The 27,374-nt window shown below is 36.3% G+C and overlaps 1 protein-coding gene across 1 annotated transcript in view; it reads left to right on the plus strand.

Annotated features, from left to right (window-relative positions):
• DTX1 (deltex E3 ubiquitin ligase 1) overlaps positions 1 to 27,374 on the plus strand; it is a 932,387-nt gene that overhangs the window by 885,531 nt on the left and 19,482 nt on the right. Inside the window, exons 7-8 of the mRNA XM_044068441.1 lie at positions 18,356 to 18,517; positions 26,876 to 26,965. Of these exons, the coding sequence (XP_043924376.1) occupies positions 18,356 to 18,517; positions 26,876 to 26,965 (252 nt within the window). The remainder of the gene's footprint in view (positions 1 to 18,355; positions 18,518 to 26,875; positions 26,966 to 27,374) is intronic.

Raw genomic sequence — 27,374 nt, forward strand, 5'->3', positions numbered from 1 at the left:
AGATGAACCACTTCCAAACTGACAACAAACCAGGTTTCCCCTGCTAAGCAGAAGCTTCTTCAATGCATGATCTTTAGCAATACATTTTTATTATTTAAATAATTCATGGAGGGAAACCCATAAGATTTTTACATACCATAATTTCCAAATGCTAAGGTTTATAATCAATTACATAATAAAATTCATGTAATCAGATTAAATATGTCTTGTATAAGTGCCTATATGAAAAACATTCAACACAATAAAATACATCTGGAAATTCAAAATATTTCATTGAGTCCTGGACTGTACATAGTGTTTAAGTTAATAAACTCCTACTTTCTTTAAGATTTAATATGGTACAGATGACAAGACCCTATCAGTTGCAGTAAAGCTTAACACAGTAGTTGAATGCTTAAACTTGTTTTCATATAAAGCACTGTGTTCACACATGAGCATCTAATGTCACTCAAATGTATTGAATCGTCTGTACAAGAATTTTGTCCTCCATAGAATGCACTTAAGGAGCAGATGGCAAGATACATAATCCAGCAATTACAAAAAGCCAGCACCCAATTGGAGAAAAAATCTTTTGTGTATATTGACACAAAAAAAAACCCAGTTTCGGCCCAATGGCCTTTTTCAATGTATAACTCAGTCTGTTCAACCACCACATTATATACAAAACCATAGTAGAATAATTAATCATTAATTAAACAATTACAAGTGTTCATTTAAGCCAGCTAGAAATAATCCCCCCAGTTTCACAATCCATGATTTTTCTTTTTTATTTAACAATTTATGCCAACCTATTTTAAAGGATCTATGTCCCATAACTCTGTCGATAATAATAAATTTAAAAGTTGCTGTCTTGTGAGAAATAGTATGTTTGTATAAAGCATTGGTCAAATGTTTATTCCTGATTAGGTTCATAGGTTCATAGGTAGGTACTAGGCTATCGGCCCTAGGACCCATACAAGCCTAGCCAAAAAATGTACCCTGGCTTTCACCACCCAAGAAAATTATTTTCCTGATGTTACTAAGATGTTCTGAAATATGAAATTTAAAGGGTCTAGAGGTTTGGCCAGCAGAAAAAGCTGAACATGAACAAGTCGCAATATAAACAGCCCAATCACTGCTACAATTGGGGTATTTACCTTGCAACTGCGACCGACGCCATTGGGTCTTGAAAGGATTTACATCTAGGAATGTGCTATAATTTTCCATGGACATGACTCTAATTCATTGGTAACTATATATTGTTATTATCATCTGTGGAAGTGATTGCTGGACATTGTTTGTGTTCAAAGGCTGTTTTTGGGTTATGGTTTATTCCTTGCCTCATTTACGGTCATTAAAAGCTACGGTTTAATATAGACTGTTGGCATTCGTCAGAAAAGTGGTATCCACAGCCTTAAAATTTATGGTACAAGTTCTAAGAATACATAATTCTATGGACTTCATATAATAGTTATGTATATACATAGAAGCCATTTTACAGCTTGGCTTCATTTTTTTTCTGGCAAAATATTTCAAGTTATAACTTTTTACAGTCATTTAAAGCTGCAGTTTGATATAGACTGTTGGCGTTTGTGAAAAAAGTGGTACCTACAACCTTTAAATTTATGCTACGGTTTCCAAGAGTCTCATGTCTTTTGGCTTTTCCCGGTTAGCGGTCGCCACAGCAGAACTCCGGTTCACTAATGATTGGTGGTAGATTTTTACATGCCGAGTTGCCAGCCCTGACGCACAACCTTCAACGAAGGTACGCCCATTCACGCATGTCTCCACGCAGAAGATGCTTTAGCTGAGAATCGAACTGGACAGCATCTTATTGTGAGGCGACAACGCTACTGCAGCACCACCACTGCAACGGCTTCCAAGATTCTGTGGATTTTATATGTGCATACATATAAGAAGCTGTGTATATATATAAGAAGCTGTTTACAGCTTTGCTTCATTTTTTCTGGCAAATATACCAAGTTACAACTTTTGGAAGTTAGGAGAATTATTTTTTGGGGTATGGGCCTTTAATTGAAGATTGTGGATTGGTTTGTGTTACTACGACAAATTTCAATGGCCGAGTGTAAGGAGGAAGGGCTTTACGCTTACAACTGCCATTTTTAAATGAGGTGACTTTTGGGCTCATTTCAGTTATTACGTGGGTCAGAAGAGGTAAATACCATCCATTCTTCATAATTTGGATCACATTAGGGCGACATTTGTGCTTTAAACATCGGAATAGGTGAATACCGTTTTGATTTTGGTATATGTTGAAAATTTGAATGTCACTTATGCTTAAAAGCCAGATAAAGTCATTATATGTTCTTTTTACATCGAAAGAGGTGAATACCATCTGAGTTACTGGTCAGTGATTTTTCTAACAGTTGGCTGACTTGGGCTTCTTCATTTTTGACTTTCTAAGACACTTTTGGTTTGGCCCATACCCTTAAATAATAATTTTGACTTTTTTGGTGCAGCTGTCTATTTCTTACAAACAATAATAACTCTTTCGGACAAGCAAGAGACATTTACCAGTTGGTGAAACTATCTGATTTTTACAGCCAGTAATAACTGTTTTTGGGACAAAAAGAAATATAATTTTTTTTTATTTTATATTTTTTGTTTTGAATTGTAGTCAATATATGCCTTAATAGGTTGGTGACATATTAACATGGGGTTGTGCAACACATTGTTTGACTGAGCACTCATTTGTCTAATATTTGGATGCTGGTATTTGTCCATCTATTGCAAATCTTTGACAGTCCCATATGTTACAAACTAACGCCTGAATAATAGGGCTTTGCAAGTACTGGGTTAGTTAAATAGTTTTTCTGTCAATATTTTGCATTTTTCAACATGGATTTAACTACTATTCTGAAAGGGTTGTCAGCAGACAAAGAAGACATTCAGGTATTTAGGATTGGGAATATACATAATACAACTGATCAGATAGAGTGTAGTCCAGATATAGCATGTGTCTCTACTTTTGACCAGCTTAGCAAACACATGAAAAATCTTAGATCATGTGTTTGGCATTTAAGGCTTTTTAAAGCCTATTTAGAGAAAGATATTACCCCAAGGAGTTTGAGAGTTTGTATAAAACCTTTAGTTGGCCAACCTGATGACACATTACTTACATCTTGGGCTAATATCCAGCCAAAAGCATCCGTACAGTTTGTTAAAACCTTACATAAGTTTTATGAATGTAGAATAGATACTTATATATCTGAGGTTACTCAAATTTGTAAAAGGGCTAAATCTTTTGAGAGTTCACCAACTTATAAACAATGTTTTGATAAATTAAGGGAAGAGTTGCTCCAGTCTGAACAAGATTTAAAAGACAGGAAAATTCTGAAGTTCCACAACAATTTGAGGGACTACCAACAGGGGAAGCCCTTTAAATATATGAAAAGTACTAAAAATGTTAGGTTTGTCCAATAGGAGTCATTGCCAATGGGTCAAAAGAGAAAAATAAATAAGTCCATTTTGAAAAAAATCTATCAGTGACACTTCTGGTAAGAATTCGTCCTCCTATACTGATACAGAAACTGACAGACAGTAGATGTCACCAGCTAGTAAGAAGTGTTATAATGTTGAACAAGATAGATCATCACATAGTTTTGATTCAGTCCCTTTATCCATAATAAAAGGGGGAGGGCAGGAAACACAGATCTAAAAGCAAGCATAGATGGCTCTTTGGAAGCAATGCTGAATTTTCTGAAACCCAGATAACTTCCACCAATAATGTTATTAGTATCTCATCAGCTGTTTTGTCCGAATCTGATTATGTGATACTTAGTAAAGGTCTAAACTTTTTCCCTGGGTTCTTTGTTTCTGAAGATATTTTTGTTGAGGATTTGTATGCATTCTGTAGATTGCTTAATCTTAAACTACATTTTCAGGATACTGAATGGGGCAGTGAACATAATGATTGTAGTAGCTTCAAGTTTAACAAGTCAACCTTTGTTCCACTCATGAACAAAAATGTGGAGGTATTTCAAAAATGTATATTAAAAGAATTACATTTTGGTTTGAATTGCCACAAACACATTGTTCCTTCAAATTTGTCATCAGGGAAGTGGATGCTTCAGTAAGGTTGAAGAATAACAAGAATATTGTTATTATTCAAGCAGATAAAGGTGGAGCAACGGTTGTAAAGAATAAATCTATGTATGTTGAGGAAGCTGACAGTCAGCTACAAGATGTGAGATTTTACACTTGTATGCCCTATGATCCCACAGTTAGTTTTAAAAATGAAATGGGTACTTTTTTTAGAATCTGTAGTTAGTGAAGGCATAATAAATAAACGCACAATGTTTCATTTAGAAGCTAAGACTCCATCATCACAATATTTTTATCTCCTTCCAAAAATTCACAACATTAATAAACCCCCAGGGAGACCAATCGTTTCTGGAAAAGGCTCCCTTACTGAACCCTTGTCTGCTTACCTTACTATGTATTTAAAGCCTTTATTATCTGGAGTTAGAGCTAGGATACAGGACACAACAGAATTTTTGAATATTGTTTCTGACACCCAATTGGAACCAAGTTGGTTGATGTGTACACTGGATGTTACGTCCCTTTACATCTTTATTCCACATTGGGTGAGTTTATGTGCCCTGGAATATCGGCTAAATAGAATGTCCTTATATAGCCCAGGTTTCAATACTTTCCTTGTATGTTTGGCAGAGCAGGTCCTGTCTAAAAATGTAGTCTACTTTAACACCAAATGTTATCTGCAGTTGAAAGGTACAGCTATGGGTGCATCCTTTGCACCCATAAATGCTGACCTTTTCATGGGTTATCTTGAACAGGTTATTATATATGACAGCAATCATAACATTTTTCTTAGGGAAACAGATAGTTGGCGAAGCTTTTTGATGACTGCTGGATGGTGTGGAAATCGGACGTTATATAGTTACATGAATTTGTCCAGTATTTGAATGAAAGTAAATGGGGTATGAGGTTTACAATTAATTATGATGCTACATCCATTTCTTTTCTGGATGTAACCGTATCTAAACAACCTGATGGTACTTTGTCCAATTCACTATACAGGAAATCCCATCATTCAAATACATTATAACACGCCTCCAGCTGTCATTCAAAACACATTGTTGCCAACATCCCCAAGTCACAGTTTATGAGGATACATAGAATTTGCTCTAGCACTGAAGATTACAAACATTTTGACCAAGATTTAATTAACCGCTCTAGGGAACATGGATATTCTATGTCTAAGGTTATGCAGACTAGTAGGGAGGTTCAACCGCTTTCCAGAAATGATTTACTCACATATAAGAAACATCAATCTCAGAGGGACAATAAAATCAGGTTTATTACCACTTACACTTATGGTAGAAATACCCATGAATTTTTGGATAATAGTGCAACAGCACTGGGATATTCTTTTGGCTGACAATAAATTATGTGATTTATTAGGGAACAAATGCTTATTCTCTTTCCACAGAGGTAAAACTTTGGGGAGTCACTTCAGTTACTACAAACGATGTTCTTCGTGTTTCACTGTTGCAGTCATTACATTCGTGTAATCTGCTGGCAGGTTGCCCTCAGTCGGCCTGAATAACAAAGTCTTGGGTCCTGCGTCAGTTGCTGTCTCTTCTTCCATGATGTCAGGTCGTCAGGGGCATAAAACATGCAACCGACGCCATTTTATTCCGTCTTTCTTGCCACGTGGTGCCCGAAGCAGAAGCAGTTCGCAAGTGCCTGTCAGCCGACTCCTGAAATTTTTGTATTCAAGTTTCAGAACTGAAGTCTTCAAACTAAAGCTATGTACCCCTTTGGGGAAACTTTTTCTTGCTCCTTACCGATGTCAGTAAAAGTTAATAATTGCATTACTTGTGGGAAGCAAATACCTCATAAGGATTTTCATTTGTACTGTATTCATTTGTACTGCCCAGATCACAACGTGCCTTGCTGTCAGTTTTGTGCTAGATTTAACCAATGCACTATTAAGCGTCAGTATATTTTTGCTTCTAAATATTTTGGTACAAGATTTAATTATCCTGAAATGTCGTCGGTTAGCAATCCGACTACCGGAGTTCACAAAAAACGCAAAGAAAAAGACAGAGACAGACCATTGAGGTCCAAAATTGATGATGAAGCTTCTCCTAAGCCAGTCACTGGTTCGCCAGTACTCAGTGAGGCACTTTCACAGCCCCTGATAATCGCTACTTTTAAGTCACAGGCCTCTACTGAGACCCATTCGGAGTCCGGTATGCCACGTGATTCTCAGAGTATTGAACCCGCAGATGTCTCTCCCTTGGATGGGTCCAGAGTCACTGAACAGGCACCGGCCTCTGAGGGTGTTTTCAGGCTTCAACATTTTTTATATTAAAGCGACGCCAGCCTCAAAAACAAGGTCAAAAATATCTTCTATGTCTAAAAGATGGATGCATGAGCCATGTGCTCAGACCCTATGCCTAAAAAAACAGATGATCAACATGGCTGAGGATTTAATTATCTTGATCAGGGTTTCCCACCCCCACCCCCCACCCCCGCTAAGAGGCCTAGGCAAGGCACTGATTATGAATCTTCAGATCAGGTTTCCATTTCTTCTGATTCCTCTTCTGATCAGGAACTTTCTATTCCACCCTTTGAGGATTCAGATGCAGAGGAATCCATCCCATCTGCATCTCCTCCTGAGGATTACTCTTTTGGAGAGACTTTGCATACTTTAAGGGAACATTTTCATTGGGAGAGTCAGGACTTCTCTGAATCAAAAAAGAAGCTTAGGGATTTCCTCCTTCTTCCTCAGCATAGGCCTTTGGCAATACCTCCTGTATTAGACATTGTTGATGATGTGTTTTCGGAGTCAAGCATGGCTCCTGATTCCCTGCCTCCGGCTCCTAGTAAGCCAGACAGATATTGCAGGGTTCCTGACTCCCACAAATTTCTATTTAAAACTCCTGCTGCTGATCTTGAGACTATTTCTCTGGGTCCCAAGGGTGTAAAGGCCTCTACAGCCAAAAAGCCTACCCCCTTTGACAGAGATTCCAGGACACTGGATAGATGGGGAAAGAAGGTTTATACGTCTGCAACCTTGGCAGTCAGGGACTTAAACTGCCAGTTTCATATGCTTAAATATCAACAGCATGTTATGGGCTTACTGAAACAGAAAATGATGTTGATTTCTGATTGTGTGGAAAATAGAGTTACAGGAATTATTGCATTCAGCAGAACAGGTTGCAAAGCATACTTTGCAATGTGGTTTTGATTCCTTGGAAGCCTCTTGTAGGGCCACCATTACTGGATCTGTGATTAGGAGGCATGCTTGGCTCAAGGAGCAAAATCTGCCTGATCATGTTAAAGCTAAATTGTTGGATGCCCTTTTGCAGCATGACACTCTGCTAATAAGGCAGTAGAGGTTTTAAAGAAAATGGAAGACAAAGCTAAATCTATGCAAATTGTAAAAGATTTCTTGCAAGTGCAGCCACCCAGGTTCAGTAGACACTGGCCTGCAAAAAATCGGTCCTTTCCTGTGTCCAACAGAGCCACTCAAGGCAATTCCAGGCACTCAAAAGGCTCCAGATACCAATCACAGGGTTCTTACAGGTCAAAGCAATGGGGTGCCTCCACCTCCAAATCTGGAGGAAACAAAGCACAAACCTACAGTAAGCAGTCTCAATGACTTTCCTCTGCCATCACCAAGCACTTATCTTTTGGCTGCCCCCTTGGGGGGAAGACTAGCACTTCATGCTCAAAATTGGCAGTTAATTACCCAGGACAAGTGGGCATTAAACATAGTATCCCAGGGGTACAGATTTCATTTCCATACTTTGCCAATTCCAAACGGATGGCCAGATCTGCCACAAAACCAGTGGGCAGAGGCCCAGAAACAAGTCATGTCCCTCGTGGATATGGGGGCTATTCAACTGGTACCAGAAAAGGAAAAAGGACAAGGTTTTTATTCAAGACTTTTCCTGGTACCCAGAAAAGACAATTCATGGCGTCCAATACTGGACTTATCGATTTTGAACACATTCCTGGACATTCCAAAATTCAAAATGCTGACTTTACAACAGCTACTGCCTATGCTAGGCAGGAATGCTTGGTTAGTAACTCTAGACTTAAAAGAGGCATACCTGCATATCCCAATAAAGGAATCATGCAGAAGATACCACCGCTTCAAAGCAGGTTTTTTGCATTACCAATTCTCTGCACTGCCCTTTGGCTTATCTACTGTGCTCAGGGTCTTTACAAAGTGCCTGGCACCAGTAATTGCATTCTGCAGACAAAGAAGCATTCAAATTTATCCTTATCTGTCTCATTCAAGCAGAGGACAAGGCCACTCTTCTTCAACATCTGGCATTTGTAAAAAGGCTTCTAGCATGCCTAGGGTACACCATAAACAAAAAGAAATCACAACTGGTACCCTCTCAAATAATTACATTCCTGGGTGCAAGCTTGAATACAACTGCCCAGATGGCTTACCTCATGCCAGACAAACAAAGGCAACTGACAGTATACTTCAAACAAATGGCAATAAAAAACGAGTTATCTGCAAGACAAATTCTGCAGGCTTTGGGGTTCATGGCATCCTGCATTCTACTAATTCCATATGTGAGACTGCATGTGAGGAAACTTCAATGTTACCTGAAAAGTTTATGGAGTCAACATTGTCACAGTCTAGAAACAATGATTCCTCTCATTCCCTGCCTACAACAGGAGTTTCTTTGGTGGGCAGAGACATGTCACCAAAACAAGGGACTGTCATTCACTCTACCCCCTGCCACCCAAACCCTAACCACAGATGCATCAGACTATGCTTGGGGGGCCCACCTGACAGGGAGATGCATTCAGGGCAAATGGAGCCCAAACCAAATGCATCTGAATATCAACCAGAAAGAGATGCTAGCTGTTCAGAATGCTCTGACAGCCTTCAAGGACTTACTTCATCCAGGACAACTACTGATAAAGAAGGACAACATCACAGTTATGTGGTACATAAACAAGCAGGGGGGTACACGTTCCTATCCCCTTTGCAGACTAGACATGGCCTTGCGGAACACAGCCTTGACTTACCAAATACATCTTCAAGCTCAATTCCTGCCAGGAAAACAAAATACTCTGGCAGATGACCTAAACAGAAATCTTATGGAACTGCACAAATGGAAACTGGATCCACAAATCTTCAGCATGTTAACACAGAAATGGGGGAGCCCAGATATAGATCTATTTGCCTCACCCAAAATTATCAGTTGGAGAAATTCTGCACAAGAACTCATCACAAAAAAGCATGGAAAGTGGATGCCCTATCCTTCAGCTGGAAAAACCTGTCAGTCTATGCCTTTCCCCCTCTGCCTCTACTCCCCAAGGTCTTAATAAAAGTCAGACAGGAAAAACCAAAAATGATCCTAGTTGCTCCAGACTGGCCTCACCAGCACTGGTACCCACTTCTAAGGAATATGTCTCAACTTCCTCCATGATACTTGCCTCAAATACCTCATCTACTGTCTCAGCAGAACAATCAAATTCTGCAAACTCAACACCAAAGTCTGAATCTTGCAGCATGGCTTATCAATTAATTATTCAAATAGCACCTCTCAGTAAATCTGTGATGGATGTCATTTTGGAAGCCAGAAGGCCTAGTACTAGAAAATCTTATGCTGATAAATGGAAGAGATTCCAAGCACAAGGAACAGACACAGCAAAGTCCAATATTCCACAGATTTTACAATATTTGACTGAGATGCTTGACAAACTTTTTTTTCAATAAAAATCCATGCCACTGCCATCTCAGCTCATTACAACACAGAGCCTCCCCTCTTTTCTCATCACCTGATTAAACAGCATCTTAGAGGGGACAAAAATTTAAAGTCTCCCAGAAGATCACCAACTCCTGCATGGGACCTCAATTTTGTGCTGGAAAAACTCACCCTGCCTCCTTTTGAACCAGCAGTTACTGCAGATATAAAATTTCTATCTTGGAAACCATTTTTCTCTTGGCAGTCACTTCAGCAAGAAGGGTTTCAGAACTACAGGCTCTCATGGCAGTGGAGCCTTTTATTATATTTTACCCGGACAGGGTGTCCCTCAGGACCAATCCTTCTTTTATGCTAAGGTGGTATCCAGTGTGACTCTTAACCAGACCATTCACCTGCCAACATTTTACCCAAATCCACAGAACAAGGGGGAGTGGATTCTGCATTCATTGGACGTACACAGACAACTAAGATTCTACTTAAACAGAACCAAATCTCTAAGAAAGTCTGAGCAACTACTGGTAGCATTTGCTGCAGGGTCAGAGGGGAAGGCTATATCAAAGCAGACTATTTCTAAGTGTATAAGCCACTGCATTCATTTCTGCTACTTGCACCATGGTAAACCTGTGCCCAAGGGGATCAGATCACATTCCACCAGGGCTGCCTCTACTTCAGCAGCTTTTCTCAGAGGGGTTCCAACCAAAGACATTCTAGAAGCTGCTACTTGGAGCTCTGTTCATACCTTCACAAAGCATTATCATTTGCCTCTCTTCTCCAAATCCAGGGAAGGCTTTGCCACTGCAGTTCTGCAGGGCCTTATAGCCGCTCCTAATGTTGTTTAGCCCCATCCTCCCAACCATAGCTTTGGGATTCTACCCAAATGTAATGTCTGCAACAGTGAAACACGAAGAACATAGTACAGTTGTGTACACTTACCATAAATATAGATGTTTGAGTGTATTCACTGTTGCAGTCCGGATTACCCACCTGCCATCCCCCTTTTCTATACCTGTTCTTTCCTTCACTATACACAAAAGCCTTTGTAGTGTATTTGCTTTTAGATGAAGGTAAAGTTTATGTTTCTAAAAGTGCATTTATATATATTTACTGTTTATTTATACATGTATATTTTTGCTCCCCATTTGGGGGTCACCTGAGATCTGCGGCAAGAAAAACTGAATAAAATGGCATAGGTTGCATGTTTTATACCCCTGACGACCTGACGTCATGGAAGAAGAGCCAACAACTGATGCAGGACCCAAGACTTTGTTATTCACGCCAACTGAGGGCAACCTGCCAGCAGATTACCCGAATGTAATGACTGCAACAGTGAATACACTCGAACATCTATGTTTATGTTAAGTGTACACAACTGTACTTTTCATGTCTATGGAACGTTCTATACAGGCTACACTGGATGAGACACAAGTTGTGGGGTGTTACCCTTGTGGATACTGCTCTTTCTGCAAATATATTCTTCAGACCAAAGAGTTTTCTAGTAAAAATACTTCTAAAGTTTTTTCTATTAATGTTTTTTGCAATTGTAGCAGTGATTGGGCTATTTACCTTACAACTTGTTCATGTTCAGCTTTTTATGTTGGCCAAACCTCTAGACCCTTTAAATTTCGTATTTCAGAACATCTTAGTAATTCAGGAATAAACATTTGACCAATGCTTTATACAAACACATTATTTCTCACAAGACAGCAACTTTTAAATTTATTATTATTGACAGAATTATGGGACATAGATCCTTTAAAATAGGTTGGCATAAATTGTTAAATAAAAAAGAAAACTCATGGATTGTGAAACGGGGGGGATTATTTCCACCTGGCTTAAATGAACACTTATAATTGTTTAATTAATGATTAATTATTCTATTATGGTTTTGTATATAATGTAGTGGTTGAACAGACTGAGTTATACACTGAAAAAGTCCATTGGGCCGAAACCGTTTGTTTTTTTTGTTAATACACATAAAACATTTTTTTCTCCATTTGGGTGCTGGCTTTTTGTAATTGCTGGTTTCATTTTTTGAGCCTATGTGCCTGCCTTCCTTGCAGAGGTCTTGGTTGCAGAAGATGCATAATCCAGTCATTGTCACAAGTAACTTAATGTCTTTGTAAAAACTTTTTATAAGTGTTTTTAGATGCAATTTTTTGACTTAAACATTAGTGAACAAAAACTAGTGTCCGCTTAGATGTCAGCCCTAAGGCTTCAGACCCAGTAATCTATGTCTGTTTTATCCTTATGAGGATTTTTCAAACATGAGAGATAAGGACTAATATTTTTACCTCTCCTGGATGAAAACTTAACCCTATCCTATAATGTAGTTCTTTAACAACCATCCCCTGTCAAAATTGGTCAAAACCAATGGAAAACATTCCTATTCTTTCTTGCAAACATTGCTACAAAAGGTTGTTACAAAGTGTGACTGTTGCCTGATTTCATTGTTAGACTTGCTTCCTTTTTGGCACATCAAACTCTGAGAATGGGATGCATCTTTGCTTTATCGTAAGCTATATTAATAAGTTCTTCAGTATAACCTCTGCTTAAGAATCTGTCCTTTAATGTACTGATTTGCTTTTCCAAGTCTCCTGGCTCACTACAGATTCTCCTCAATTATAAAACCAGGGAATATGGAATATTGTCTATAACAGACCTAGGTTGGCAATTTGAAGCCAATCTTCTTTCTTCTTCTTTTGGCTTTTCCTGGTTAGGGGTCGCCACAGCGGATCACCTGTCCGCTCATGATTGGCAGTGGAGTTTTGCAGTGTTGAGTTGCCAACCCAGCACCCAACCTTCCACAGAAGGCACATACATGCACTCACATCTAGGGCAAATTTAGAGTGTCCAATCCACCTACAGCATGTCATTGGGATGTGGAAGGAAACCCACGCGACCACAGGGAGGACATGCAGACTCTGCACAGAAGACACCCCAGCAGAGGATTGAACCAGAGAACCTCTTGCTGTGAGGTTTTCCGAAAAGGGCTTAAGGTATAGTCATATGTTATCGGTAGCTCATATATATATATATATATATATATATATATATATATATATATATATATATATATATTATAAAAAAACATTATTATCAGTTCCTGTGATGGAACAGGTAGCATATTTTCTTTTGGTATACAAGGCTGTGGGATCTATGACATTAAACTGAGGTTTCATCTGTTTTGAATTGGTGGTAGCTCAGGTGCATATAAAAAATCCCATGGTACCAATCAAAAAGAATAAAAAAAAAACTTTGAATTCTACACCTGCGCTATCTTCCCTGTAACAACATTGTACACAGAGGGAACGCAGTGCAGTCTCCGAAAAAAGCTTTTAATGTAAAATAGAAACAGACAGGTAAAACTTTTGCTTGCCTAATCAAGCATACAGAGTTAAGCGCTTTCACCGACAGAATGTAGGCTTCCTCAGAACTGTGCTTTAACATTTACAAAGTGTTTAAATAACTTTTTTGGCGCCATTTTCTACAAGCAGCCCTTAACGTTATATTACTCATTTAAAAATATATTACTCATTTGTAAAGTTAAAAAACAGAAATAATACAAAAAAAATACACCAACTTGATTTAAAAGTACATCAAAATAGATGCCTTACATAATCTATATAAAGTTCTATTTAAAAATACTAATTAAAATTCTGTATAAAAAGGCGAAGTCTCAAAATTCATATTACTACATTAATAAATAATGAAAAAATGAAAATACCTATCAATATTCATTTCTTATGACAACCATCTAAACCCTTAATTTAATTCTAGCATCTAATATTCACTGATCACTTTTCAAAAAGTCCTAATTATATTATTTGTATGTTTCTATATATTTTTTAATAAATTAATATAAATGCATATTGTACAGTTAATACATTTTCCTAACTAATAACACATCCCAATACAAAGAAAATAAAGCTTATCTGTGGAAAGTGGATAACATAGAACATGGGAAAGATAATAGCAATAGACAGTCAGGGTGCAAATTCAAAAGGGTAAGGAATGACAATACAGAAGGGTTTGGAGGTAATTGGAACCATAGACAAAATTTTCAAAGGACGTGGAACCCCCAGTATTGGAAAAGAAAACCTTCTAGAGGGATAGGGAATTATTACCCCAAGAACTAACAGAAAAGATTTTAAAGGGGACAAAGGACAGACCAGGTTCTATATTAACATCTAACACGACTAACACTATTCAGATTCAAACCAACAACGACAATAACTATATAAAAGTGGATGGAGTAACTCATATTCTTAATAACTTTAAAATCTATAATTATACAAGTTTAACAATCAATAGAATTCATTTTGATTTGTTATCTAAGGGAATGAAATTCATCCCGACATCCCCATTTGATTTTGTGGACCATTTAAGTGAGGTGAAATTGTTCACCAGGAAACTCATTCTAGCCATCATGTTCCAGAAGGAAGACCAAGTAGTAAATAAGGACATAGTAGAAGTAGAAAATAGATTAAAAAACAAAATCACTTATGTTCCACCAATGAATCCAAAAGTAGAAATGTTTGAAAAACATGTGACAAGGGAAGTTTATAAATTAAAGAACAAAACAAGAATGAAGGTCAAAAAAGACAATCTGACACTGAAGGAGAGAGAAACACTTACAAAATTTAGGGGAGATAAAGATATACGTATAATGAAACCGGACAAAGGGGGAGGGGTGGTACTATACGACAAGCTGGAATATGTTAACAAACTATTTTGTCTATTGACCCAATCAGGGAATTATGATACAGTATCACTCAACGAAATCAATATAGCATATCATAGAATAGATTCTTATATAGAAGAATTTTGGATAGACAATAGAATTAATACTGATGTTTACAATTTCATCAAGGTAAAGCATCCAGTACTAGCTACACTAGTTGGTATACCAAAGGTACACAAAAGTGTAAGAGACCCCCCTTTTAGACCTATAGTGTCAGGAAGTTTAGCCAAAACATTCCCTTTAGGAATAGCTGTTGACACTTGGCTAAAAAATACGTATAGTCATATCCCACATTTAATAAAGGATTCTTGGGATTTTTTGACCAATTTCCCTACACATATAGAATGCAGTGACCTTATTTATGTAACTATAGATGTCATCGACCTATATTCATGTATTCCCAAACAATTGGGACTGGAGATGTTTTGTGAAAGTATAAGGAAACATACAAACATAGAGTGGGATCATGTTTGTTTAATAATGGACTGTATGTCACTTGTATTGGAACATAACTACATTTATTTTGAAGGTGAATACTATCGGCAAAGTAATGGCGTAGCAATGGGATCAGCCAGTGCACCTATATACGCCAATTTAGTTATGTTAAATTGGGAAGAGAAAGTCTTATTTCCAAACATTCTCTTTAAACATGTAATACATTACACTAGATTTTTAGATGACATCTACATATTATGGAAGGGTAATAAAGAAGAGCTCAATAAATTCATTACTTTTATCAATACTAGTAGTGAATTTTTACGGTTCACTCATTCTATGAGTTTTAATGGTATAGCTTATTTGGATACATTTATATCACATGATAGTAAGGGTTTTAAATCAGCTATATATCGAAAGAATACCTTTTCTAACGATTATTTATAATATACTAGCAACCACCCTAAAAAATTATTATACAACATATACAAGGGGCAATGTATAAGGGTAGCCCGGATGACTTCAAGATTCAATGAAATGAAAAATGAAATGGATTATGTTACAAAATTATTTGAAGAAAGGAATTATGATGTATTGATGATGAGGGATGTAAAGCAATATGTCATTGAACAATGGGGAAAGAAATATTCCCCACTGTTAGGAAGTAAAGAGCAAACCAATGGATCTCAAACAGTTGTAGATACAGTTAACAGCACAGTTAGATACCAAGTGCTTGTATCTTGGAATATACACCTTTTGTACACCAGATTAAGAACATTATGTTATCATTCTGGAAAATATTTATAGTGGACAACAGTTTAGTCAAATGTGTAGGAGAGAAACCGTTATTTGTATACAAAATGGGATACAATTTAAAGAAGCTATTGGAAAAAGGAACTATAGGAGTTCAAAATTACACTAGGGACAATGGGGTAAATGCGACATTGAAATGTGGCCATTGCAATCAGTGTGGGGATATTATGGAGTCACGGGAACTAGTATTGGAAAACATTAACAAAAGTAAAATAAAGTTTAGGAAGGGGAATTGCAGTACTAGTTTTGTTATATACATGGCTAAGTGTACAGTATGCAGTGGATACTATATAGGAAAAACAGAGAGAGCTTTAAAAAGGAGAATTTACAATCATATGTATAGTGTAAGAAGAAAGGACAAAAACAACGCCTTATACAGACATATAGAAAAATATGGTGAAGAACATAAGTTTAAATTTGCAATATTGGAGCAGATTAGACACAATCCTAGAGGAGGCTTTATGAAGGAAATGTTAAGTTATAAGGAGGTGTGGTGGCAATTGTATACGGATGCATCAACCACACCAGGGTTAAACGATAACACATCTTTAAAACCTATATTAATTCATAGAGCTTCCAGAAGATAAAATTAAGTTATGTTAATAGTTATTAGTTAGGAAAATGTATTAACTGTACAATATGCATTAATATTAATTTATTAAAAAATATATAGAAACATACAAATAATATAATTAGGACTTTTTGAAAAGTGATCAGTGAATATTAGATACTAGAATTAAATTAAGGGTTTAGATGGTTGTCATAAGAAATGAATATTGATAGGTATTTTCATTTTTTCATTATTTATTAATGTAGTAATATGAATTTTGAGACTTTGCCTTTTTATACAGAATTTTAATTAGTATTTTTAAATAGAACTTTATATAGATTATGTAAGGCATCTATTTTGATGTACTTTTAAATCAAGTTGGTGTATTTTTTTTGTATTATTTCTGTTTTTTAACTTTACAAATGAGTAATATATTTTTAAATGAGTAATATAACTTTAAGGGCTGCTTGTAGAAAATGGCGCCAAAAAAGTTATTTAAACACTTTGTAAATGTTAAAGCACAGTTCTGAGGAAGCCTACATTCTGTAGGTGAAAGCGCTTAACTCTGTATGCTTGATTAGGCAAGCAAAAGTTTTACCTGTCTGTTTCTATTTTACATTAAAAGCTTTTTTTCGGAGACTGCACTGCGTTCCCTCTGTGTACAACGTTGTTACAGGGAAGATACCAATCAAAAAGAGTAGGGAAGTTCCCCTGACACCCTGGCTCAATGTCTCCTAGTAGTATAAATACCACCTTGGGTCTCCCCTGAAAAGAGGCCACTAGCCTAGTGGGACTAACGTGGTCAACAAAGGATAAATAAAATAATAATGTATGTATATATATATATATATATATATATATATATATATATATATATATATATATATATATATATATATATATATATATATACACACACACACACACACACACACTGCTCCCTGACTAGTGCTTGACTTCTATGTATTTAGTTATCATAGCTGCAATTACTAATGAGTGTAAGTTTCTAAGTGTAAACAGCAAAAGCAAAACAAATCCACACAAAAACAGTGTTTTAGGTTGAGGAGCAAGACCTCTTGTACCTCCATTGTGAGAACTACACTTCCCCAAACCCCTGCTACTTGTACTTACCAATTCTGAGGTCACACCATTATGAGGAAAAGGGAAAATCCTTGGTACACTAGCAGCACATCCTTCCATGGAAACGCCATCCAGTCACATACTAGTGATCTCACAGATATATGTTAAGCATTAGTGATTCACAGCAAGCTGAATTTAAGAGCAATTGTGTGTGTGTGTGTGTGTGTGTGTGTGTGTGTGTGTGTGTGTGTGTGTGTGTGTGTGTGTATGTGCTGTTTTTTTTTAAACATCTATAACAAGAAATTGCACAATTTTTCTTTCCTCACCATTTTAAAGAACATGTATCCAACTCAGACAGTATGAAGATAAGCATTTTTCCAGTGCAGTTGCCTCTCTATACATACTTTAGGTAGTTTTGGTCACACTTGCTTTTCTATGGAGACCACTTGCTTTGGAGACCTACTGTCAGCACAGTCTGCTTTGGTGAAGATGAAAGCCCTAGTGGGAGCATCAGCTTCTTGTAGAGACAGAACTGCTAGTGGAGCTGTATGACATGTGTTGAATGAGTGGTGGTATCCCTACACTGCATCTTCTGCATGCTGAACCCTGCAGAGATACCCAGGGCACACATAGCAGGTTACGTAGATCTGTGTAAAGAAATCTTTGAGCTTCCAAGCTTAGGAAAGCTTTGCTGTCTTATTTATTTATTTATTTATTTTTATTTATTTACATTTGTTTACCGGGAAATTCCGACTTGATGCAGGTCCTTTTTCAGTGGATGCCCGGGGAGAAAAGCTCCACATCATGTACATGATAGAGATACAAAGTTGCAGCAATAGTAAACAACATTACAGGTTGTTGGCTTTAATACAATAAGATCTTGATTATCAACAGTATATACAGAAAATGTTGCGTTCAGTTATATGAATACAGTGGCTGTATTTCTAATACAGGTTCAGGGGGCAAAAATTACTTCAATTAAACCACAAATGCTTGACAATTTTTTTTTTTTTTTGCATTCTATAGGATGGAAGCCTGCAGTGCCCAACTTGCAAAGCAATTTATGGAGAAAAAACAGGAACCCAACCCCCAGGGAAGATGGAGTTCCATGTTATCCCCCACTCCTTACCTGGATATCCAGAGTGCAGGACCATTCGCATTGTGTATGACATACCTGCTGGAATTCAAGTAAGTGATTTTTCAGAATAATTGTTACCTAATGAACTTTATGCAGTAGGCATTTAGCTATAGTAAAATTTCCTTAAGATCTTATTCCCACTGAAAACTTCATTGTGAGAAAACTTTTGGCTGCAAAAAGAGGAACTATGAAATTTGATAGTGAATGTTGTTCAAGTATGTCCTCGATCATCTTTACTTATTGCCTTTAGTACAGCAGAGAGTTTTTGGCTCAGTCTAGAATTCAGCACAGTTACGTGGTACCAAAAGTCATGGACAGTGGTCCCGACTCTGGTGGACTGCTCTTATGTTGGTTTTATGTAGTTTCATCTTAGCTAGATTTTTGCAATGAAGTAGAAATGCATACCTGTTTTGTATTTTCTTCTTTAATATAGTGCTAGAAGTCAGTAATTCAGCAGAGGCTGCACAACCTTTGCACTACAATTCTGAAGGGTTTGTCTAATCCTACTCTAGTCTGATCTTGTACATTAAGATTTCCACAGCTCCTTCCTTCACACTGTCATAAGTTGTATATCTCTGTTTCAGATAGACTGGTATGCAGGTGGTCATATGAAAGAAGAAGATTAGGCACATATATACAACATATTTGTGACAAGATGAAAGACAGTGAATTGAGGTAAAATACTTAGAAAAAAATGCATTAACAAGTCCAACTATTATTTCTGCTGTCTCAGTAGCTCTTGCCTTTGGTGCAGAAGACTGTGGGTTCTATTTTGACACTGGGTAGTTAGATTCATTTTCGAATACTGACACTGCAATGCAGCATATGTGGGGTGGGGGTTGCAGTCCTGAGTCCACCATCCTTTGGTTGAGACTTTAAACTGAGGCTCCATCTGACTGAGTTGTTGGTAGTTCAGGTGGCTGTGAAAGGTCCCATGTCCCCTATCAAAAAGAGTAGGAGTAGTTTATTAAGACACAACACATACATATACCAAATAAAGACCATGTATACCAGAAATATAACAAGGAAATGTAAAAAGAAAAAAAACACATAAAACTAGAATAACATAAATAAATCAGTATAGCAACAAAATTATTTCATCGACCTTTCTGCCATAACCACCTCTTTACTTTTCCCAAAATGAAAGCACAGTTCCACAGTTTATTATGCAATAAAATTTCACAATGGCTAATCCATGTAATCCATGTGGCACTAAAAATAATCTTATCCACTTTATCGCTTTCAGTTTTATAAAGAAGACAGTGATTGCCATACATCACCATATTTAAATTAATAGATGCAATATACAATTTTAACTCATTTGCAGAAAAGTATAGTATGTTCAAGATCATCTTCAACATCGCATAACTGACATAATCTAGCAGCTTTATATTTCACTTGTGCTTTAATGGGTAGTTTTTCCAAATATAATCTCCATGTAAAATCCTAAATCCCCGAAATGTTTTTGAATCTATCCAGTCTTTCCATTAAATGAGTTTTATACAGACTATCCAATTTGTTCCATTGTTTATCATAATAATATGCATTGAATATGGATTCATGCTATGACTTTCTACATAGCAAGTCCACACTAATATCAACGTGCCATAATTTTATTTTATTTGTGTATTCAAAAAAAGTAGATTCTAATACTACTAGTTTCCAATTCTGTTTGTATTTATGCCATAAAACTGATCTAACCATATCACTATCTATGTCTGATCATATACAGTCTATTAAAGAAATGCAAGAAAGCTAAAAAATAGGGTTTTTAAGTTCTAAACCACCACCCTTGGTATCACAATAAGCGTACATTCCCCCAAAATTCAAAAAAAATATTGTTAATAATTCTTTTTCCTTATAGCTCAGGAATGGTAGAATCTTCCCTAAATACCATAATTTAAGAATAAAAGTATTTAAAACAAACTTTTTTTCTGAAAGGAAAATTGAAATATCTTCCTTCTACGTAAGATAGAACAAATCTTAACAAGGAGTTTTCCCCACTGATCAATAAATATAGTATCCTTCCTAAAATATATACCTAAAATTTTAATACCAGTATAATCAAAAGTAATAATTTGTAATTGCATAGGACAACCATATCCTTTACATTGATCATAAATGAAAAATAAATCAGTCTTATTAAGATGTTGGGCAATACTACAAAATATAGTGGCCAAATTCTCCTAGGATTTCACAATAATAATCACATCAGCTGCATAAGAAAGGCAAACAGGCAAAATATGCCTTGGAATAATTTATACATATTTCATATTCAAATATTTCATACTATCTTTAAGAAGTTGACAAAAATAGACAAACACTCAATAGGCACTCTGTATTACCTCCTCTATGAATCATAATACCGATTCCGTATGAATCATTTACTAATGGTTTTACCCAGGAATGAGTATAATTATGTGTAATATCTTCAAAATTTTGTCACAGATTATATAACTCTGCAAGACAATCCATATAGCAGAATGAGAGATCATATCAAATGCCTAATATGCACCCTAAAAGGATGCCATCCGCAAGGTTCATATTAAGATTTTCTATAACGTCTTTTAATAGCAGTACCATATCTACAGTTGATTTCTCCTTAATTCCATAAACCCCTTTCATACATTTTTGTACAAAAGACATTGCTTAGTCTAATTTGTAAAACTTTACAAAACATTTTTAATCAACATTATTTAACATCAGTCATCTCAAATTATATAAATACATTTTATGACCCTTTTTTGTATATAAATTTCATACTCTTTTGTATATGTCCTACCCATAAATCCCTCACTTAACACTTATGCAAAACCTTTAGAAAAATATACTTTTTCTTCAGTTGCCAAATCATTAGTTGATAGTTTAAGAACATTGGGCAGTTTGCCTAATATAACTGAGTTTTCCAATGATGTATTATCATTGTCAGGTAAAGAAACAAGATTCTAAAGTTTACAAGGTCCAAGTTAAGCAACATACATCCTTTCATTAGAAGATTCTATAAAGCACATTAATTCAGGCTATGTAGTAATATGCTTTCCACAAATACGTTAAAATAAATCTATATATTGGACATCTTTTTAGCAGTGTTACAGAAGAAGAGGGACATTTTTTCTTAGTACTAGAAATAACATATGCTTGCCTATATAATAACTTATCAGTTCCGTTGCATTTCATAGCCTCCAATAATTTCTCAAATTTCCATCATGCAGACTCATTACTTTGTGCAACAGAAGAATTATAAGAACATAGAATTGTGGAATATACTGATTTGTTTTGCTGTAAGGTATCTTTTCAATAGCACAGAGGACTTTTTTCATCTTATCTTTAAATGATAACCTCCAGGCTGTCCAAGAAGGATAAAATGGACACAGGGAAAAATGATGCTCCTCTAATAATTTAGATTCAGTCTTCCACATACTAGTAATCAATTTCAAACCATTTAACTTTTAATACCCTTTTTTTCTGAGATATAAGTAGTATTAATACCCAATTCAGATCATTAATCAGAATGATCTATAAAGTGCAAAGCTATTACTTTGGTTTGAACTGTAAAAAAAAATCTACAGAAAGAGCAAAATAATCTATTTACATCTGTAAAGATTCTCTCCGATATGTGGACCTAAAGGAGGTTGTAACTGAAGCTGGCCACACTTAACTATTTGCAAAAATAATTTTATGTCAATAGGAATTTTTTTACCAACTTTCCTCAAATTATAATTTAAATCTTCCATAAGTATAAGATTTACATTTACTATAACATGGTTTTGCAGAATAGAAAATATTTCTTCTGTGCCCTCCAAAGATGTAGGGGCATAAATGCAAATAAACCTCAGTTCCCCCAAAGTAGTACCAAAATTGCTTACCAAAAGTCTCCCAGGAGCAACTGCCTAAACATCTGACAAAGTGTAATGAGGTTTATACAACAAAGATATTCCGCTACATATATCAGACCCAAATATCCATGCAACCCTATGGCCCCAAAAACTTCAAACTGACTCTGTAGGATCACAGATAATTTTCTTATCCACAAGGGCTATAAAGTCTGCATTAATAAACCTATTCCTGCTTTTCCTTATCTAATTTTATAGTACAATCAAACCAGAAATCAAAAGCGGGGGCGAGGTGAGATGGGCAACTTTCCTGAGTGTAAAGTGTTGGGGGGAGCACGCTCAGCCAATCCTGATCTCTCTCTTTAATGTAATACTGGCTTTTAAAAGCCAGTATTGCATTTGCAGTCAAACATGAGTGCTGTAGTGCTCTGTGGGTGGTCTAAACTGTAACATGTAATTTGTGGCAAGTAGTTTGCTACAGTTTAAAAGTAAAAAAAAAAAAACTTCTTCGTTTTCAAACTAACACCTAACCACTGTAGCACTCCGATCAGGCAGGGTATATACTGTAGCAACTGTTTGTTACATTTCTTGCAAGTAGTTTGTTACAGTTTAAAAAGAGGAAATTTTTAAAACTAAAACATGAATGCTGTATAAACTGTAGCAAGCAGTTTGCTACAGTTTAAAAATAAGTTTTTTTTAATCTAAAACATAAGCACAATAGTGCTCCATGCAGGCAGGGAGTAAACTTTAGCAATTGTTTGCGATACAGTATTTGTAGCAAGCAGTTCACTGCAGTTTAAAAAGAAGAATTTTTTTAACTAACATATGAGTGCCATGGCACTCCATGCAGGCAGGGTAGACACTGTAGCAACTATTTGCTATAGTTTAAAAAAAAGATTTTTTTAAATGTGTTGAAGGATTATAGTGGGTAGGGCATAGAAACAGGACCTGACCGACTGGGGCAGGAGGGAGGGGTGTGCATCTAGCCACTTGAAGAGCTGAGGGGGTGGGTCACTGAATGAATCTGCTATGCTTCAGCCAGAAATGGCCTGTTTTGTTTTACATTTCTTACTAGCAACCACACATTTTTTAACAATATGTCCAATTTCGCCACATTGTGCACACTTTCTTTTATTATGATCAGAAACAAGATTTTGATAAGAATCACAAAAGAAGGTGGATTTTAGCTCTTCCTTATAAGTTAAATAATCCCAGTTTCTAACTATAAGGACAACACTGGAATATGGTGAATATTGCCATTGTCTGGTTTTAATGTCACACACTCCTCCCAACCAACATTAAAAATATTTCTGTTATATATCTTACTAACATCATGTACCTGTTGACAGTGTATTGTAACATCAGTAGAAATATCTTCCATGTCAATTTCTGCTGTACAAATTTGCAAGATAATCTTTTTAACAGTCATATTTATATCAATCACAATATAGTCTGACAGTACTTTTTTAAGTCCATTGATTCAAAAACATTTCAGCATCCAAAGCATATTCAAAGGTTAACTCACAAAAATAGTATTTGCCAATATGAAAGAACACCCTTATATTAATAATTCTAACTCCAAGTGGAGTTACAAAAGTGCCCCAAATCTCATTTTTGTTAATTGGTGCATTATGCCTTGCAGAAATATGAATAGCAGGCAAAGTCTGAGGTTTATAGGCATATTTTATGTTAAAAGAAACTCTTTGTTTAACTGCAGCAGCAGCATATGAAACAGTTCTAGGCCCAGTCACACTCCATGTAACCTCTTCTGCTGAGCAAACCAAGAAAACAGGATATCCTTTCCCTTTTATGTATATCTATTCTCATTTCTAATGTAGAAAAATCCTCCAATACAGTTTTATCGACAACTTGGCTCCAAGAAACCACATTGTTTTCCATAGGTCCCTCTTCAACAACATTATAAGCATTTCAACAGGTAATCCACCATCTGGCACAACTTTAGTGTGAATATCATCCACATCACCATCATCTGTATCTGCATGAATTGCAGTACTAGCTGTAGTCTCATGATTCTTCTTCCCACAACCGACCTACAGCCTGCCATGGCTCATCAGGAGCATGAAAGGTAATATGGGGAGGTCCCAGTGTCCTGGACAAATTTCCTTTAATCAGTATGACTACCACCTTGGGTCTCCCCTCAAAAGAGGCCATTGCCCAAATGATAGTAACCTGGTTAATAAAGTGTGAATAAGTAAAATAAATAAATTATATAAACCCTGTATGTCAAACATAATCAGAGATTACTAAATTGACATTGTACTTGCATAAGTACAGGTTGTACAGAGGTGATTTATGTATGTTTTATCAACTTATTTACAGTGATATAAAATGTGAATAATTAGATATTCATCTTTAAACTAAAGAGGTCACCAAAAAAGAGACTAACTTGTTATTTAGCTGCGAGAGCAATAAAACAAAAGGACAGATGGCCTAAACTTTCCTGGGATCTAGACTGTTCTTGTCTCATAGGTAGTGGTCAGCTTCTTCCTCATACCCATTTTGTAAAAATCTTTACAAGGTAAGGGATCCGGGAAAATTGATTTGTAAATTTAAATCTGTAGTCTCCACATAGGCTCTTTTGAGATCTGTGACTTACACTTTACTGTGAAACTATTCTCAACTCTGTATAGTATGAGATCTTTGAGTTCATGACAAGTCTTTATCAAGCTATTTGCAGTACCCTGATTCCCTTTTTTATATACAGTAAAAACTGCATCGGACACCCTTATGAAAAAAATACACTACACTGTACTTCAAAATTAAATTACAATGTCTTAAGTATTTGGCTGTCAGTTATTCAGTTTACAGAAGTAGATCCTTCAACACACACACACACACACACACACACACACACACACACACACACACACACACACACACACACACACTGATTAAAGTAATAAAAATTGAAAAGAAAGTTCCAAATGCAGCAAGAATCTCATTTAGCTAATGTGATTAAAACAAAAAGTAATGATTTTTAAGAATATTAATAATACACACACACACACACACACACAAAATAGCCAGTAAGGAATTCTGTCTGCATTCTGTAACATAAAAAGGAATATGCACAGTATGTCACTGACAGTATTTTAATGGTTTCCATGATTGCCTCCATGCTATTAACTCCACCATCTTATATAATGAGAATATTTGTATCTGACATCATACTTTTTCCTACAGATTGGAAGGGGTGGCCTTCTTGCCAAAATGAGTCATCTTCAGATAAATAGATGTAAAGAAATTAAGGAAGCAAATACTGGCCACTTCTAATGTAAATCTGAGTATGGCAAATATTCCCCATACACTGGGGTAAAAGGGAGTCAGGCTTGATTATACCAGCTGCATACCCCTGTGAATGTCATCAAATCCTGCTAGTGTCTTGTAAAAACAATTTGTAAGGTATTGGCTATATGGCAACCTTCGTCATTTGACTAGCTCTCAGATATAACCACAGGCTAATTATTGGTTATATCCATCCATCCGTCCATCCTCAACCCTTTTCCCATTTTTGCACATGGGGTTGTGGTGTCACTTCCACAGTGACAATTATCTTGAGCCAAGGTTTACACCACCAGGTGGCTAACCCTGCCACAGTAGTTCATTTGGACCACTCACCATGTGCACACACACTCACCTATGGCCAGTTTAGAGTGTCCAATCCACCTACTGCATGTGTTTGGAATGTGGGAGGAAACCAGAGCACCTGGAGGAAACCCACGTGACCACAGGGAGGACATGCAGACTCTGCACAGAAGGCAACCTAGCCAAGAATCGAACCAGAGAACCTCCTGCTGTAAGGTGACAATGCTAACCGCTGCACCACCTCGGCCACTAAATAAGTCAATACCTGATACTTAATTCAATGGTTGATATTGCTGCAGCAGATAATAGAAATCCAGAGGAGCCTTTGACAATGTCAGTCGTGTATACATTTGGAAATTTGCATTGACTAAACGTCCAGTAATTTAAAGAAGCTGGATTTCCAGTTGGTTGCAAGGCATGATGTGGGCAGTTAGGCTCACTAGTTATACAGATATAAAGAACAGTCTTCCTTTGAGCATCCAGCAGCATTCCTTTCTGGGTCTTCATTTGTTTAACATACCAACTGTTTATACCAAATACAATAATGATATAAAATGGGGCAGAATAACATCACATCAGAACATGTGATGTTGCAATATGCTCTGAATAAAGTTACATATTGGACCAAAGGTAATGGTATTACATTTTGCTTTCATAAAGTCAAAAACGTGGCTTTTGCCCCAGTAAAGTTAAGCTCTAATTCCATCTTGACCCATTCTAGGTTTGACAAAGCTGTAGCTTATAAGTACCCTTCTGTCACAATGTTGCAACGTCTTCAATTTGATGTCTACATTTTGACATGTGCAGTAAAGTACATGGAGTATTTAGCCAGGGATTGCTGTCCCCTGGTGTGTCTTCCCTCTAGAACATATTTGGATTAGTTTACCTGGTTACCAATCAGCTTTGATTAACGAGTTCCAAGCCTAACTTGCCTACCTTCATTTATTAATGGCTGTTGTTTTATTTTAGGGACCTGAACATCCAAACCCAGGAAAAAAGTTCACAGCCAGAGGCTTTCCACGACATTGTTATTTGCCAGATACAGTAAAAGGACGAAAGGTAAAAACAGACAGCATCTTAAATTGATGTTCATATGAATGCAAAGTATCAGTATATTTTATGACTTGCAAGGTCTTCTTACTGTCGTTTTTCCAGTAATGTAACTGTAAATAATAATGAACTATTTCTGCTTAAAAGTATTTTTTGGGAATAGGATTAAAAAGAAAAAAATCACCTCTATATATCAGAAAGCCAATGCAGTAATAGTACAAATAATATAGTTTATACTTTGTTTTTTTGAGAAAGGAACCTTTTGAAATGGAACTGTCAGAGATGTGCTTCAGGATGTAAGTAACTGCAGATGAAAAGAAAAGGTCTGAATGCCAAAGCTGAGTCTCTAAAATGTAAACAAGAGACAAGGCTATACCAGGATATATAATGCTATGTTAATGCTAATTTTAATGTTAAT

The sequence above is a fragment of the Protopterus annectens genome, chromosome 4.part0 (assembly GCF_019279795.1).
Source record: "Protopterus annectens isolate FY-2018-M chromosome 4.part0, PAN1.0, whole genome shotgun sequence".
Taxonomy (NCBI): domain Eukaryota; kingdom Metazoa; phylum Chordata; order Ceratodontiformes; family Protopteridae; genus Protopterus; species Protopterus annectens.